An 18490-nucleotide genomic window follows, 5' to 3' on the forward strand; every position below is an offset into this window, starting at 1 on the left:
AGCACACACACACACACACACGCACACACATACACACATGCACAAACACAGAAAATCATACTTGCACACGCACACACAGCTACTGTTTGGATTTGGAAGTTTGAAAACAAGAGCAATAGAAACTAGTGTGATAGTCAAATTCTTCCAAACTTTCCGCAATTGTTTATTTCACCGTTTATTCCTCTGACCCTTAAGCACCTCAGGGTGTATGCAGCTGCAGAGATAAAATGCAATCAATTTATTAAGGGTTTGCCACCCTCTTAATAATTCATACTGCTATTTTTACCCTCATCTCTGCTTTCAGCCTATATTTAAGCTTAGTTGTCCTTTTTGATCTTAAGGGTGTTATGCTGCAGTAAAACAATTGGTAGTTATATTTTAGAATTTTAGCTTTAATTTTCCATGCAATTACATAATGTCATGGTTTTCATAAAATAATTCTGTTTCTCTTTCACCCAGTGCATGATGGGCTCCAGCACCCCCATGATCCTGACCAGTAATAAGCGGGCATAGATAATGGATGGATGGATGGAATTCTGTTTGTCTGGATAAAAACAAAAGGCTGTCACATTGTTCTGAGGTTTTTCACAAAAAACGACTACACAACAGAACCTTGTACTTGTGTTACGGTATGTGCATATGTGATGGAAACCTTTGAAAGGTCAAGGCTGATACCAAGCTCTGATTTACATTGAAAAGGTCACCATGACAACAGGGCAGAATTGTGCAGTTGCTGTCACATTCAGCTGTCTCTTAAGTGTGTGGCAAACGATGCAGACCCGCGGTCAATAGATGAATCCATCATGGTAAGGGCACTTCCTGTGCTTGTAGGCAGGGTAATCTGAAGGCAATAAACGCACTTCCGCGTGATTGATAAATGATAGGGATTCACATTTAAAAGACCCGTCTGATGCCATTCACAAGCTCTTACCCCAGATTGCTGCTAAATGGTACCTATGGAGACAATGCCAACAAGCTTCATTCATCCACTTTATGGAAATAACTAGAGACGCAGTGCTAAATCAGAAGGCACTTACCAGTCACTGCAGAGTCTCTCAGCGCTGATGTAGTTTATTTAAGCACTCCATGGTTTTAACAACAGAGACATCACTGATGGGAACGCAAACTGTGGCAGGCAGCCGTTTAATGGAGATGACCATGGAAAGACAGGGTTGAGGCCTTGGCCTGAAAGCTGTAGCACGATCAAAGTGTAACAAATGTAGGATTGTTGCGTGTCAAACTGCAGCCTATGCCATTTTCATGGGCAAAACAATGATAAGATTTGGTCATGGAGCTTATGGTCCCAGTTGAAATACAAAAAACCATTCTTGTTCTGTTTCTCGGGTTTTGATTTCTGCTATGAGCCTTAACTGGAGTAAGTGGTTACCCCACCTGTATGACTTCCATCTGTAAGACCAATGACAAATGGGCCAAAAAAAAATTTTTGGGACTCCAACTTTATGGTGAGTCTTATGCCTGGTGCACAATACAAGGTAAGCAGGCCAATTCTGGGCCAAATTCGCCTATCCCAACAATCGCTAAGGGTGTTCCCGATTTGAGGCTTGCCTGAACCAATTATCTATACCCACAGTATCCTGTATCCTTTTTGGCCAAATGTTCTAGTGCTTGCATTCTGACAGCTGAAAGTCAAAAAAAAAATCTGTGAAATCTCTTATGTGTGGTGTCTCCCACATTTTAAATATCAGTTAGGATTTGAAAAATCCTGTTGTGTGTAACCAGGAATTAGATTTTTTTTTTTACACCTGTTGTACGGAACAGTCCCAGTATTTAACAAAATTCTACCTATTTACGCAACGATTAGAACTTTTAAAACACAGGTGAATGGTAGATTTGATTTTCAGAAATGATTCTTGTTCGACTCTTTTTTCAGCTTTCTCCATGACATTATTTATACACAGTAAAATGTTCTGTGTTAAATCAACTCTTTCAGAGCACGTATGATCACTGTTGGACTCATATGTACAGTACTCATTTAGAGTTGAATTTATACAGGGCATTTTACTGTGGCATGTCCAATATTTTGGTGTAAAATATTTGTCATTTTTATTTGTTTATTTAGTCCAAAGGAAGATCAGTTGAGAAAATACATGCACATTCACTCAGTGCAGAGCTTGAAAATGGCTTAACATATCACTCAGTATTATGTCTATGTTCATCAAATTAATTGTGGCATTCTACTTACAAGAGAGGTACTTAAGTTGACAAGAGAGGAACTGTTAATCAGTGGCTTCTCACTTTTTGGCTGGCCCGCAACAGCGGGGCCAGCCCTACAAACGCGAATATCTGTGACTGAGTACCTGAGTGACTGAGCGATGAAGTTACACCATTGGTCGGCCGAGTTATGGAGTTACACCATTGGTCGGCAGGTCCAGCCATATCCTAGGTTTTGACCGGGTCTTGTTTCCAGAAGGCCTGCTCAGAAATGTTCAAATACTGAAACTCAGCCCGAGTTTTTAATCTGCCAGTGTCATTTCAGAAATGGAGTATAGTGTCACATGATGCAAACATTGTGATTAGATAAACAATAATGTCTGTGCACATGCTCACTTTTATACTTGCAGCGCTCACAGAATATCATGTATGAAATCATGCAAGTATGAGAGTCTCATTACTGAAGCTTGTTCGGGGACAATCCATACATCCCCAGTAAATGTTACAGCATATGACACACTGCCCTGCATTGTTTTCTGCTAAAACTAGCAACGGGCACCAACTGGATTTCGATACCAGGCTGTGGGTCCAATCCACATTCGTACTGTCATAACAAAGCCATAACAGGATGACCATATATTATTACATTACATTACATTACAGGCATTTGGCAGACGCTCTTATCCAGAGCGACGTACAACAAAGTGTATAACCATAACCAGGAACAAGTATGACGAAACCCCTAGAGAGAAGTACCGGTCCAAGTACAGGGAACAACCGCATAGTTCAACCTGGACCCTGGTGGTTAAACTGATTAACACTAACAACGAGAACGGCAACAACGCAATCTATGGAAAAATAAAAATAAATAAAAATACAAGTAGTCGTTAAGACTGGCGCATCAACTAAGTCACCTATTAAACAGCTGCCTAGTTACAACCCTAAGTTTAGACATTAATTCAGTTGAAATCCCATCGTATTTAGATTTTATATTTTACTTTTCAATTGGAATTATACATTTGCTAGTCAGTGACCTGTGCTCTTCTGTATTGTCTGCTTTATTGTGTTTTTTTATTCAGAAATCCACCCTTCCCAGAGTTGTCCAGGCCTTTATCCTTAAATGCCCACATTTCCCTCATAAGTAGAGAATTTCTTTTTTAAATTGCATACAGGGACAGATGTTTGGTCATTAGCATTCATGGGATAGTCAGCTTCAAGGCGATTACCCAAATAAACAAGTCAGACCCTCAATTATTGAAGCGGTTTGTCACAAAGCTTGGAGTGAATGTGTCTGCCAATGTTTGTATATTTTCCAGCCAAAATCCCACAGGAGTGTTACGGAGTACATCAGTCATACTGCTTGCATGTCATTAAAAAAAAATTGTGTCATCTAATTATTAAAGATGGATATTGAGAAAAGATTAATAAAATTGGATTATGAAAATGCACGTTCGACCAACAGTTGTTCTTTGCGTGCACACGCATACATCGTGGTATGTTTGTATATGATTTTAAGTGTAAATATGCATAATATGCATATAAGTACTAGACTTTGCACACATACACGCATGTGGGTGTATACATATGTATATGAAAGCAGTGTATAAAAGCTCTTGCATAAACTAAGAAAAAATGAAACTAAAATAAGAAATTAAATTCTGCCAGAAATACTGAAGAGACACGAATGTCTGTAGCTATAACCATGTAATTATTCCAGGATATGGTGCCACCTAGTGTTAAAAAAGCCAAAGCTAAAACTTCCTTCTGGTTACTTGCAATTTGAATTTCTTAATTCAGTCTCTGATTATATGGGAGCTGGAATCTTCTTTTGATCAAATAATGAGATTGATGTTACTCTGAAACAGTGTTCTGTGAGATCTACAGTCCTGTAGGTTTTCATTCTAACCCTAACAAAGTACATCTCGTTCTACAGCTAGAGATCTCACTGAGCTGCTGATTAGCCAGGTGTGCCAAATTAGGGTTCAAATGAAAACCTACAGGATGACAGATCTCCAGTAACAGGGTTGGTTACCACTGCTCTAAAAAAACATGGATGGTGACTTCCAGACCACAGCCAAATTCACCCTTCAAACTCCTTTATTTTTTAAGATGGAAAATGGTAAAGACACTCACTGATTAATTATGTTTTATTGTGACATGCAGATATGAGTTCAAACTGAAAATATGCTTTGTGAGAATAATGTTGTTCTACTGTGTAACAGAACAATGTTACAAAACTTGCACTGTGATCCGCCCAGTCATATTTCTGTAGTGTTCTTTTAAATGAAGGACCCCTTCCAATCCTATAGGCTTTGCTTTGCTGTCAAATATGGGCTTCCATATCTAGAGAATGTCCCACTTTGCCAGGCACTCCAGGTTTGACTCAGTTGAATGGCGGGTGAGTGAAACCTCTTTTACTTACAGCAAGATCAGATTGTTCTCTTGAAAAATAATAAGCTTTAAGTCATTATAAATTGACCATCGAATCAAGTTATGTTTCACCAAGCTTCTCAAAAATCTAAAAGACTGTAGTCCTTCATATGTGAACAGGCACCACCCATCTCTGCTGTGACCAACGTAACTATACTTCACTCCCGGACAAAGAAATTGGAAAAAGTACATCTTCATTTCCATCTAGAATCTGCAATAGTGTAATGCATCATCCCCCTGATGTCTGAGCTTGACAAAGACAACTAATCAGGAGCTTATCTCTCTACGTCTACGCTGGCATCGCACGTAATGACGACGTGCGGGCAGGGTTCCTGGAGAGTTTGGGTCGGCAAAGGCGGGTGGGGTGGGGGGGCCGCACGCCTCAGGGAGGGGTGCTCAGATACATCTGCAAGGCAGGGGTGAAGATGAGGATGGTGCCCAACACGGACGCAGTGAGAAAGGCCCACAGGAAGATACGGTCCAGCACCTGGGCCACAAACTTCCAGTCCTGCACCACCTGCAGTGTGCAAACATGACAGAAAAAAAGATTTAAAATATGTTTACATCTCCCAGCTTCCCTAAAGCAGTTTGATCGATTACCGCAGGGATGCTTAACACAGGCTGATCCATTTTAGGACTTTGTGCCAACTTCTGCTCACAATTGTTTAATCAGCTCAAGCATATCTTCATCTGACATTGTACAGGCACTACCTACAGCCACAGACTGCAAATGTATCCAAAATATTTTACTGTGCTCAAGTACAGGAGCGAACCAGCATAGTTTACTGAGCTGTCAGAAAACTGAAAGGTAACTAGTGGAACAAAAACCAGCACGCAGACCGGCCCTCCAGGATCGGAGTTGTGCACCTGTCTTCAATCAACACTATATCCCTCAAAATTCTGCATACAAAATTTGAAGTATAAAAAATGAATAGACAAAATATTGAGCACAATCATTTTACAAAAACATATACTAAGTCACTGATTGAAACTGCATTGCTATACTGTATTACTAAACTGAATTGCAATCACTATATTGAAATGCATGGGTGGCTATGTAATAAGCATTTAGCTGGCGGTCGATCAAGGTTTTGCACCGCTGTGGATCGTCTCTCTCACCTCCCGGATGAAGTGCTCTTTCTTGATATGGCTGGAAATGTAGCGGACCGAGTCGGTGGCCTTCTCCAGCATGGCCGTCCAGGCCAGGCTCTCATCCTCCTTGGCCCCCGGGGCCTTCTGCTGCTGCTGCTGCGGGGTCTGGCTCCGGGGCTTCGGCTCGGGGCTGCTCGACTCCACCTCGGGGCAGCGGTAGCGGTCGGCGTGACCGCGCATGCAGAGCAGCCGCGGCAGCCGCTGCAGGAACAGGCTCTTGACCCAGGGCGACATGGGGTGGTAGGTGGCCGAGGAGCGGTGGTGCACGTTGATGACGAAGACGGTGACGATGATGGAGAGCGTGACGAAGATCATGATGAAGAGCAGGTACTCGCCGATGAGCGGGATGACCTTGGACGAGGAGGGGATGATCTCCTCGATGACCAGCAGGAAGACGGTGAGGGACACCAGGACGGAGGTGGAGAGGGACAGCTTCTCGCCCTCGTCGGAGGGGAGGTAGAAGACCAGCACGGTCAGGAAGGATAGCCCCAGGCAGGGGATGATGAGGAAGAGGGTGTAGAAGAGGGGCAGCCGCTTGAGGATGAAGGAGTAGGTGACGAAGGGGTAGGAGTAGAGCCCGTCCCGGCGGTTGCCCCTGGCGCCCGTGGCGTTCAGGATCTCCCACTCGCCGTTGTCGAAGAAGTCCTTGCGGTCCACGTGGTCGTCCACCAGGACCAGGTCCACCATGTTGCCGTCGTAGGTCCAGGACCCGAACTTCATGGAGCAGTTCTGCCGGTCGAAGGGGAAGAAGGTCACGTCCATGGTGCAGGCGGACTTGTAGCTGGCCGGCGGGGTCCACGTGATGGTGCCGTTGGACTTGACTATGGCCTTAGTCATGATAGAGCCCTCGAAGCGTCCATCCGCACTATGATGTAGAGACACAAGGGCAGAGATAAATTTAATGGTCAGACTGACAAGGTGATGCCACTACAGTAGCGACAGGGAAGCCTGTTACCAGAGATCCACAATCCTACTGATTCCCTAGTACTGCATGCTTCCTACAGATCGGTATCTCAGTTCATTTTGATGATTCAATCAATAATTTTTTATTGCATGTATTCTGTTTCATTCATTACACAATCACACCTGAGTTCACACCTTCAGAGACACCATTTTTACAAATCCATTATTTATTTAAATTTGTCTGCATGTAAATATGTGAGAAAGACTGAATGCAATGAAGTTAATTTAATTAAGATTAGAAAAATCATATCTAGCACCTCAGTATCAGTGGCAGGAGAAACACAGACTGGTGGAAAGACATGCAAGCTAAATTGGACAAAGTCATATAAGTAGGAAAGTGCAATCGCAAAGAGGCAGGCGAGCAGATATTTCAGTCAAAAGCAAATTGACATTACTTCTCATATAAGACGATATCTGGCAGCCAGATGTTTTCAGACGGAACTCGGATGGAGGTGATCCCACCGTATTGCTCTGGTTTCCAGCGAAGTTTATAATCGATCCACTCCTATCAGCAATGCACAAATTAAACCAAGTCAATTTTAGTGCCATCCCCATTTGTTAAAGTTAAACTCTACCATTAGTGAGCCTGTAGTATATACAATGTGTAAGATTACACTTGTGTACCATGCAAGTATTTTAAATTGAACATCCGGTCTTGTTGAATCTTATAATGTCTCAGTTGTCTTCACATGATTCCTTATATTAAACAGCACATGGAAGCAATTTGTTTCATTTTATTACATAATTGCCATGGGGAACAGCTGCTGATATTTCTCAGAGAACAACACTACTTTCCCTCTAACAAGATTTAAAATCTTAAAAACAATACAGAGACATGTATAACTAATGAAAATAACAATGTTGGCAACAGTAACTAATCAACCATGATGACAGCATTAGATGTTACTCAATACCGTACACTCTCAGAAATAAAGGTACAGCATAGGTACAGCTTGTTTTTCAATGAACACATTTCCAAAAAATGCAGAATGTAGCAACTGGACACTACCATATGTAGTCAGACAGTAATAGTTGCTGAACTCATGCCTGCTGCTGTCAGAGAGTAATAGTTGCTCAACTCATTACACAATATTAATTAATAACCAACTCGAGAAATAAATATTCACTGAGTTCTGCCTGTTGTAGTCAGGCATGAAATTTACATTTAAGGCATTTAGCAGACACTCTATTCTAGAGGGATTTACACAGCTTGCATTCTTAACATACAACCCATGTATAAAGCTGAATATTTCCTAAAAACACTTCAGATTGCAAATGCAATGGCAGTGTTCTACCAAAGAATCAAACCTACAGCCTTGGAGTTGTAAGCACAGACCCTTAGCCATAATGCTATAATGCTTCCCCTAAGAGTTACAGAGTTTGCACCAGTAACATGAACAGAACCCATACCTGCCAGAGCCACACATTGGTTGTCATCAGCTGGTTCTTCTCATCCTGAGGGCAAAGATAAGATTGCCATGATTACAGCCGGCTGTGCCAATGCAACTGTCAGCAAAAAAAAACACGCAAGAGAGAGTGAAACAGAACACCACACCATCTCATTTCTGTTTACAGGTGGAGGATATTTAAAAATTTTGTGCTGGTAAGTCTAATAATTGAAACAGATATTTATTCATTTGTTTGTTTGTTTTTCAAAGTAAGGCCTGTAATTATTAGGAGATATTAGTTGGTCAGGATAGCATGACTTTGTGCTTAAATATGAATATGTCCACCAATGTACTAAGGACAAACATCATGGTTCCTTTTCACCACCAGAGGGTGGCAAATGACTGATTTTTGTCTTTGGGCTTGAACCAATCGTGCAATTATTGTTTTCACCTGCACCTTGTTTGCCAATGTGTATTTAAGCCACCCCTATTCGTTTAAAAACTGCTTAGTCTTGGAGTCTTCTGCCTTGTGTTTATGTCTATAGGCTTTAGAGTTGCTAGGTAATTGGTTTCCTGTCCTGTAGTTTTTGTTCTTTTGTTCTTGTTCTTTTGCAGTTATTTTTGTTTCTGTGCTGTATTTTGTTCATTAAATCAACACTTCACTATTTTTTTTGCATCTTGAATTAACTTCTCTGCACTTGAATCTGCACCTGAGTCCCAAATTACAGACAAGAGGTCAATTTTAACAAACTATCCAATGACAAATTAGTCACCTTCAAACCTTTCATGGGTCTCTAATCCCATCCAAACATTCTTAAAGGAGAATAGTATTGCCTCCGTGTTTTAATAAAGAAGGAAAGAAGCTGTACACAGTGCCTTCCTTTGTCTTCCCATGTCTGTGCAAGCTCAGCTGAACTGCAGAGTAGCGACAAGCAAAGGCTTAACATTATAAGTTCACAAATGTTTCAAGCCGGAACCATGGTTGGTGAATATGACTGCTGGTAGATATGATTTAGGAATTCCAAATTGGGAGAAAAAAAAAACCTATTCAGTAACTGCACAGCAAATGAAATTATGCAATGAGGCCAAAAGAGGGCAGCATAGGCTCTTCACTGAATACCAAATTATCTCAATGGAAAATGCAATATTCTGTCATGAAACTGGCAATTCTGATTATGCAATAATTGTCCAAGTTTTTATTCTTTAACAAAGCATGTTTCTTACTGAGATAAATTAGACAACTTACAGCTTACAAAAGAGCTATTGTTAAAACATGGATGCGTTTTTTTTTTTAAATACACTCAGTAACCACTAATAAAACATATTTTGTCCATTTAATAATTCAAAGAGGTTGTTTAATATTGTAGGAGTCTAAATACAACAAAAATGCTAACAAGTATACCATATCCAGCAGACAGCAGCTGGGTTTACATTCCAGGGCAGTTATCTTGCTCAAGAGCATGACATCACCGATTCCCAAGGAATTCAAACAACCAACTCTCTTCTTCTAGCCATGCCATTATAGCACCTGTTAGGTATAAAGTGCTGCTCGTGAAAAGTAAAATCAGCATGACTTTTCACACCTTGACTTCCCAGTAAGATGTGTGGTAAAGAGTAAAGTGCTTTGACATAAAGGTCCCATTAGTCCAGAGTATTTCCAGCGAAGCCTCAAATTCCCCTCAAATCTCAGAGGTGACTTCAAAGGAACAGACCATGTTTCAAGCCCAAGGGCACCCGGGGATTTGAGCGTGACCATTTGAATATGCAGTTTTGTTAATATTTCCCAATGCTGTGGCTGATCTTGGGCTCACATCCCAAGAGGAAGAGGACTACAATGCATGGATGACAGAATGTATCAGTGCAAATCCACTCCAGCAAAGCAGGGGCATACTTATTTAACATACAGATTAACAGAAGGTTGAGTGTGTGCTACATTCGAGCATGAAACATGCATGGGTCAAATGTGCTGAAATTTCAGTCGCCCCATCTGTGTGTCAATGAGTTTATTTCCTCAGTTTTGACAAAGATCCATCTGTTAGTTTAGAAATTATGTAAATTTTCAGACTAACAGTTAGCCTGTTCTTTTATTATTTTTGCAAACATGTCTACAGTTTTTGTTAAAAAAAATATTAATATTATTTTTTTTTTTTTTTTATTGGTAATCTTGCTCCTAGGAAAATATGCTATGTTTTCTGTTATTTGTTTCAGTCTCAGATAAATTAAAGTCACATCCCAAAGCAAACAGATAAACTGTTGTTATCCCAGCAAGTTAAATGAGCAGCGAGTTTCAAATTTGTCAACCATTTTCAGTTCCCTTATCTCTCTATTGCAGTTCAGCACCATGGACAGCTCAGAATTGATTCTCGGTAAACCGTTCGCACAATCCCCTTCAAATCACCGTCCCTGTTCCGAAAGCTGTACCTCTCCTGTTCCGCCATGCCACAGATCGAATTTCCCCTCGCTAGCATAACACTGATCTCATTTTACATAGAGCAGAGGTCGTCTGACGCCTATTGTCAGCACAGCAAAACAGAGACCGCTCAGAGGGATGTAAACCTCAGTTATACCCACCCAATGTAATGCCCAAGTGTGATATAGGTCCATTTGGTCCAAACAGAAAAGTGTCAAGTTGACATTTTTTTTTAAATGTAAAGGCTTGTATCCTTGTATCCATTATATTTTATATGGAAATGTCTGGATGTCCCAGCTTTAAATCACTGCTTTGAGTTGCAATTTGCTACACTGTCTCACAAATGTAAGACAACTTTAGTAAAATTAAGGAAAGCTCACACAGGCAGTTTAATTTAATTCCACTTCAGCTCTGAGTCCTTTGCTCATTCATCTTGCAAACTAATTATTGCACAGGACATGTGGACATTTCCATGTCAAGTGAAATAAATACTTGTACCTTTCACAAAAAAATAAAAAATAAAATAGCATTTTTTTTTTTTTAATATTGCAAAACTGACACATTTTCTGCCTGCCTTCTTCTAATTTTGCGAAATGCCTATCTGAATGGAGCTAATAAAAGGCAGGCAGCCACCCCTTTATTATCAAGATCATCTTTTCTGTTCACCAAGTGACCCAATGACCACCTCAGAACTGTGTGACATCACACAGGAATAGAATATACGCACATCCACACACACACGCGCGCACACACACACGCACAGGCACAAACACACACGCACGTGTATTTTTGTACCAATATAATATTTAGGAACGGGAAGAAAACATGCTGTGGCTAATCTAATAAGGAAGAGACTTATGCGTCTTCATTTTCCCCACCAAGCCTTTTGGCCTCTTTGATTCGCTCACACCAGGCTCTGATTGAGGAGAATGACATTAAGCTACCATCTCATATTTCAGCCTCTTCAAATTACTGCCAGCAGTAAGCCATTGTGAGACAGGCTCTGTCACTGTGTCCCCAGTGCTAGCCAGTCAGGCTGGAAAAACACTGCTAAGGAAACAATTGAGGGATGAGACAGGGCTGCAAATGTATTTATAGAATGAAATGAGGGAATTTAAATAAGAAAAGAATCTATCTGTAAAAAGGGTTGCAGTATGCAGTGTGTGTGTGCCTGTGCGTGAACACTCTTGTTGAGATTTTCTGTACTGTGCCTTAAATATAAATCTTAAATATATATTTTTCACGGTTAGGAACCTTTCCCTATAACCTAAGTTAAACCAAATAAATGTTACCTCACAGTCTTGTATTCAAACTAAACAACTGAATAGCAAAAGATTTGTGGGACAGGTTTACCCCCCTTGTACAGTTCATTGTGTGGAAAGTGGCCATTGCAATTGTAATGTAAATGTGTTGTACTTCACTGGACAGTCCTTTAAAGTCCATTGAGGTGTCTCAACATTCATGTATTAACAACTCTGTAAAAAATCTGAACGCTACAGTACTTCATATTCATACGCTCTTACTTCTGTTCAGTTTGCTATTTAGTCATAAGGTACTGAAGCATCTTATTTAAACTTATCTTTAAAGTATAAAACATTTCTTTGAATCACTGGGGTGAATTATATTTCATGATATAGACGTCCGTCACAGTAACTGCCTAAGGCACTACATCATCACATGCAGAGAAGGCACTGAGTGTTCCACTCTGTTTTCCTCAGGCAGTGAGGCGGCGCATGCGCTCGGTCGCGCCCTCACCACGTCCACCAGCTGGGATATCTTCAGCCCGAAGCGCACGGTGATGGTGTCGTTGGCGCGCTGAATGGGTCGGACCCACTTCTGATACCCCTTGAACAGATTCGTCAGGAGGGCGTCCTCCATCTTCGCAATGGAGACAAACTCATCAGGACCTGGGAGGGCAGTTTAAAAAAATACTATATAAAAACATACATATTTTTAGACTTATCATATTTAGATCAATTATGAGGACTGAGATAATAACACTACAACAGTATTCTGGATTAAGAACTATGAAAAGCTGATTTGGACTTGCACATATTTAGACCATTAGTATATGTCAAAAGTTAGATGTACAGAAATCTGATATTTAAGAAAAACAAATGTGTGCCTTACAAAGATTTAAAAAAAGATAAAAATGTAACTTCATCAATCAAATGAGCTGAAGAATACCTCCATTACCTACCATCATAGCCTAGTAAAAAACAATTTTAAAAAAATATATTTTTTTACATATAATACATCATGAACCATACACATATTAAAATGGATGTTCCATTTACATAAAATAATATGCATGCTGTTCAGATCAGCCAAAGAGCAATATTGCATTGTACCCACAGAGTGCCTCATACGAATACAGTAATGTGCTCCAAGGATATCTTCAGAAAGGGCTGTAAGGTCGAAATCAGATTAGCATGGTCTTATTAGCCACGGTGTGCAGGATGTGGGTGGTTTGCTTTGATGGAGCACAGAGGCAGAGAATTAGCCATGCACCCTTGAGCATCCCAGGGCTCTGATCAATACATGGCAGAACCCGTTCAAATAAGAACTTAGAAAAGGCCAGTCATTCACAGAAAATTTACACAAGAAAGTCAGGGGCTTTGAAAAAAGAATGGGCTCATTAAAAGCTTACTCAGGGTTTTCTCTGAAACAATTATCTGTAGTGTTCTCCCAGATAATACTGTTATAAGATTTCTGTAATTTCTTTCCACGTAAGAATAATGAACTCACAGCTAATTTTAACATTTTAATGTGAAATTAATTTCTGGTTTCCTGGAGGAAGGAACTACTGGAAAGTGAACTACAAACTCTGTTTCAAAGGGACATTACAGAACAGTGACAACTAGCAAACATATTATGTCAATTCCACAACACTTTCCTAGGTTTAGCTCTGAAACTGCCAGGTGCTTGCTGAAAAATATAATAAACAAATAACCTGCGTTTGCTTTTCTTTTGAAACTGTTCTCGGCATCACACACCCTGCTGCACTTACTGCTAAGCAAGGACTGAGAAAGCCTGTTCTAAATTTAGCCCGGCACATAACCTGTGGTTATGTAAATGGAGAGGGAGATTCTTGAGTACCGGTTAGCACGGCGGGGGGGGGAAAGGATATGCTCGTTCCAGAGAATGAGGTGGCTGTGTGGTATAACGGTTAGGGAAATGGGCTTGTAACTCAAAGGTTGCAGGTTCAATTCCCTGCCATTGTACCCTTGAGCAAGGTACGTCATCTGAATCGCTTCAGTTCATATCCAGCTGTATAAATATTATGTAAAAAGGTTAAAAAAAAATGTGTAAGTCACTCTGGATAAGAGCGTCTGCTCAATGCCAGTAATGTAAAGAATGAGTCAGTGGGACATGGGTTCTCTCTCTGATCCCTGGGGCCGTTTTTCAGATAAAGGAAGCACCAGTTGGTAAAACTGCCTCACACCGCACATCTGAGTTCTTCAAATACAGCCACTCCACAGAAAAGGCACCAGCCTTACCCGGCTTTGAAAGCAGGAAGTTGAGGTAAATTAACTTAACTTAAGGTTAAATTAGGTGTAAGTCTTGTTGGGTAACTTTGTGTTTCATGTCAGGTCACCCTTGCGAAAGAGATTTCAATCTCAATGGGGTTTTCCTGGTTAAATAATGGTTAAATTAAAATTAAAATTAAAATAAATACATTTGTCAAAATGATGCAGACACTTCCTGTTGACAATAGTCCAATACATTGGAATATATGCATATTTGAGGAGACAGAAAAGTAATCAAGCTGAGACACTGACCCTTTATAAACATTACACCCCAGCAAATACAAAAGGCACTTAACCAAATGGGTCTAATACTTAAGCTATTTAAATACTGGGAGCCAGAAAAAAGTGCAAACCGCGTTATGTTGAAAGTGATCTAATGTGCCTCACTCAGACTGACTGAGTCTTAAAATGTCTAACAAATTCAAACAAGAGCTTCTTTTTTCAGGACTGTTACAAATGTTTTAGCTTGCTGATCACTGGATAGAAAGAAACACGTTGAGTGTGATTTTTACGGTTAAAGATGAACACCAGACTAATAAGACAGAGCTCTATGTGCCTGTAAAAATGCAGATATGTAGCACTCTGAATCAAGCGAGCAATGCAGGGAGGCTGGCAGGGAGCAAAATGTGTCTGTGGTTGTGGGAGTGTGAACATCTCCTTTCCAGCTGGGTGTCTAAGGCCCAGCGCTGGAACCCGTCCACCACTGCTCACAAAATCGGCTTAGAGACTTCTCGCCCATCGGCGCATAGCACCAGCTGTCTCTCAACACACTCTTGCCAACTACCCTGAGAGACACTGTCAACTAATTGTACTTCAACATGACTTCAGCCATCTTCACTTCAAGGCCAAACTACCTTTCCACACTCCTTTAGGCAACTTCCTTTCAAAACTACTTCAGGCAGCTGCTCTTCAACACTCCTTCAGGCAACTGCCATTAAACAATCCCTATGCCAAGTGTCCTTCAACTCTCCCGCAGCCAAGTGCCCTTCAACAACTCCACAGGCAACTTCCCTTCAACACACCTTCAGGCAACTGCCATTAACCAATCCCTAAACTAAGTGCCCTTCAACTCTCCCTCAGCCAAGTTTCCTTTAACAAGTCTTCAGGCAACTGCCCTTCAGCTCTCTCTCAGCCAAGCACCCTCTATGAGGTGTTCATTCATTCAGAAGTCGCAGGTGAGTGTTCAAGATAACCTGCACAACCAAGGGCACTTGAGGTTGTTGGAGTCATGTAAGGTCGCAGAGCAGTGTGATAGGCAATAACTCAGTAACTATGACGAAGAGTCATGGTAGGATCGTGTCCAAGTGCCCGTGAGCAGGATCAGCATAACTGCGAATGAGGTTGGCACCTGAAGGTCTGTCAGTTACCACTCAAATTCACATACTCATGACTGGAAGTACATACAATGAGTCAGGCTGTTGGGTATGATGAAGCTAGCCTGCTAACTCAAAACTATTTTAAATACTGTGAAATCAGTGCCTCATACCCTTCAATACTCCCTCAGCTAAGTGCTTTTCAACAGTCCTTCAGTCAAGTGCCCTTTAACAATCCATCAGCTAACTGCCTTTTAACATGCCTTCAACCAACTAGCCTTCTACACTCCCTCAACCAACTGCCCTTCAGTACTTATTAAGGCACCTGAACTCCCTCAGCCTTATGCAACTGTCCCACAACAATTACTCCCCAACTATACTATGTTAGAAAACATAGAGGCACATAATGCAGCAAGTGTCCTTTTTTTCAAGGTCCAAACATTTCTGCTGGCAAAATGTCTCCAGGGAGGGGATAAAGGACCTCATACCTCATACCTAAGGAGGAGCAATGAGGGGAGACGATGAAGCTTGCAAACCTTTGACTGACGAAGAATACGCGAGTTTCACAATAACAATGGCACCTTGAATGGGAGCATCATGATAAGACCCAAGAACGCTGACATGTTTTCTTTCACCCCTAAAGAGCTATAGCAAAGAAATAACTAATATGGAGTACAATGCTTATTATGCAGCTTCAAGCCAATATCCAATAATAGTGATGTAGTAACACCCTGTATCCAATGAATGCACTGACATGAAAAGGCCATTGCATATCCTATAAATACTCCAGTAGGGAATATTTCTAATAGATATAAAATTATAAATGAATAGAATAAAATATAAATGTAAATTGACTGAGACTGGCATTTGCCTGCAGACTGAAATTAAAGCAAATGTTTCCAATCAGGCAGGTGTTATGGGGATTCATTAATAAATTGCACTGCTTCTGCTCACCACACCGAAAAGAAGACAAAACAGATATTCCATTGTGTGCGTGTGTGTGTGTGTGTGTGCGCGTGTGTGTGTGCCCATGCATGTGAGTGTGTGTGTGTGTGTGTGTGTAAGTGAATGAATACTGTAGAATTTTATATTATTGTCTGCCTAAATTTGCTTACACATAATCACTACCTGTTGGTAAAAGGGTGAAGAATACAACACTTCCTGATATTTTATTTACCTCATCAACATAATGCAATTAAGTCATATCATCAACATAATGTCTCAAATGATTTTCTAGACTTTCTACATTAAACTCCCTGACACATTAACATTTACACATCCATCGTTTCGAGGATGGCCCTTGTGGATGACGACAGCTCTTCAACACCTCTTGCCTTGTTAGAATACCTGGAATCGTTCCATGTTTCTAGACCAGGAGACAGAGGAAACAGAACAGGGGTGGTCGGTATGCTCATTCGTGTTGTCAGCCGCTGTGCTTTGACTCCGACGGATCATTCTCAGCAGGCAAACAAATCTTAACAGGAGCTTCTGTGTTATTGATAACAATGGGTGACCAGGAAGACAGAGGGAGAGATGAAGTGTCATGTGACAACCCCAGGGTCGTTTCTCTCTGCTCAAGGACATTTTCTATACACAGCCAATTTAGATAAACAAGCCTCACAGTGGCAAGGTGGGAGACACTGGGAAATTAAGTCCAGGTAAAAACTAGACACCTGCAAACTGCTGAAGTTTCATGATTTGTGCAAATCAATGATGAGCAGAAGCATTTAAAATGCTTTATTTAGTTTTGTGCACATCCACAATTAACAAACAAGCACTGCGGCTAAATGGCCAGGGGCCTTTATTATGAAGCAGGATTACTGAGTTAGCACAGAGTAAAACCCAGAACAGCTCTTTTTACTTGAGTCCATGTACCATCTTCGGGAGGGTTCTGGGTTTTACTCATTAATCCTGCTTTATAATAAAGGCTCTTGGTCCTTTGTGCTGCTTCTGAATTTTTAAATGTTTTTGTTATCATTTTTATACAGCTGAACTGATTAGTAGAATTTGCACATGGGTGTGATTAGTTCTTTAAAGCATATCCATGTTGTTTTTGGTACTATTATGTGCACAGAAAAATGTCTAGCACCAATTGTTATCTGGTAGAATTGAATCAACACTGGAAGAGCTGAATTAACACTGGATATTTTACTGTGTATCAGTCAATGGTGATTCTGTTCATGGTTTTCATGCAGCAATTACAAAAGACAGGCAGGAATGATATATACCTCTAAATTCTATAGAGAGGTGCATGCATCATCATTCAAAGTTATGCATTTCCTTCTCCAACCAATTCTTTTTCACTGGAAAGTCCCACCGTGATAAACAATCTGTTTTTCAATGAAGATCGGATCAGACCTATTATACTAAGCACCGTGGACCAATACGTCCAAAGATTAATGTCTGTAATATCTTAATCCTCATAGGCCTACCTATAGTTTTCAATGATTAACATTTTCAGCATCCCTGATCTAAGCAGGTAAAACTAATTATTTTACCTTGAAACATATCTTGTGTATTGGTAAATCTTTGATAAATACCAAAGTTAATAAACTTTTAGTACTCTTGTCAACCCACGCGATTTTATCAAAGATAAAAATGCTTAAAACGTAGTCAAAGCAAATTATTATATCGTGCGTAAACAACTTTTTTAGACAGTTTGAACCACGGATATTATGCTTGCCTACACTTTTCCATTCACCATTACAAATGCAAAACTATGTTTTCCTGGCTGAGTTTGCTGATTAAACAGATTTAAACTAATTGGGTACAGATCCAATGGGTACAGATTACACAACGGCCTAGTGTACGCTTACCTGCAATGGTGGCGACAGCGATCGAGAACGCTGCATGCAGCACGACGACCGTCAACTTCATGGCACATAAGTTTTTCTAGACGTGTTTTTACATACTAAGAAAATACAGTCTTTACGCACATTACAGACGAAATGCACATAATGTGCGATATATTGTTGAAACTAAATAAACCACGAAGTGATGTAACAAATGCTGCATTTATTGTAATCCTGTGCAGACCTCCTAGCATTGATTGCCTGGTGCCTGAACTGTCTCCGTGTGTTCCAGCCGCTACCGCGCACATACATACGCGCTACGGGAAGGAGGCTGGCCGAA

At 40.7% G+C, this 18490-nt stretch overlaps 1 protein-coding gene across 1 annotated transcript; it reads right to left on the reverse strand.

The window, feature by feature from the left end:
- Nucleotides 1-4301: 4301 nt before the first annotated feature.
- On the reverse strand, nt 4302-18490 carry LOC135259702 (neuronal acetylcholine receptor subunit non-alpha-3-like). Its single transcript, XM_064344334.1, has 6 exons — nt 18175-18490; nt 12271-12422; nt 8128-8172; nt 7113-7222; nt 5722-6619; nt 4302-5119 (listed from the first exon to the last, which is right to left on the reverse strand). Exons 1-6 carry the CDS (start codon nt 18233-18235, stop codon nt 4985-4987), a joined length of 1401 nt encoding a protein of 466 aa, XP_064200404.1. The 5' UTR covers nt 18236-18490; the 3' UTR covers nt 4302-4984.

This window comes from Anguilla rostrata, chromosome 7 (genome assembly GCF_018555375.3).
Source record: "Anguilla rostrata isolate EN2019 chromosome 7, ASM1855537v3, whole genome shotgun sequence".
NCBI classification, from domain to species: Eukaryota; Metazoa; Chordata; class Actinopteri; order Anguilliformes; family Anguillidae; genus Anguilla; species Anguilla rostrata.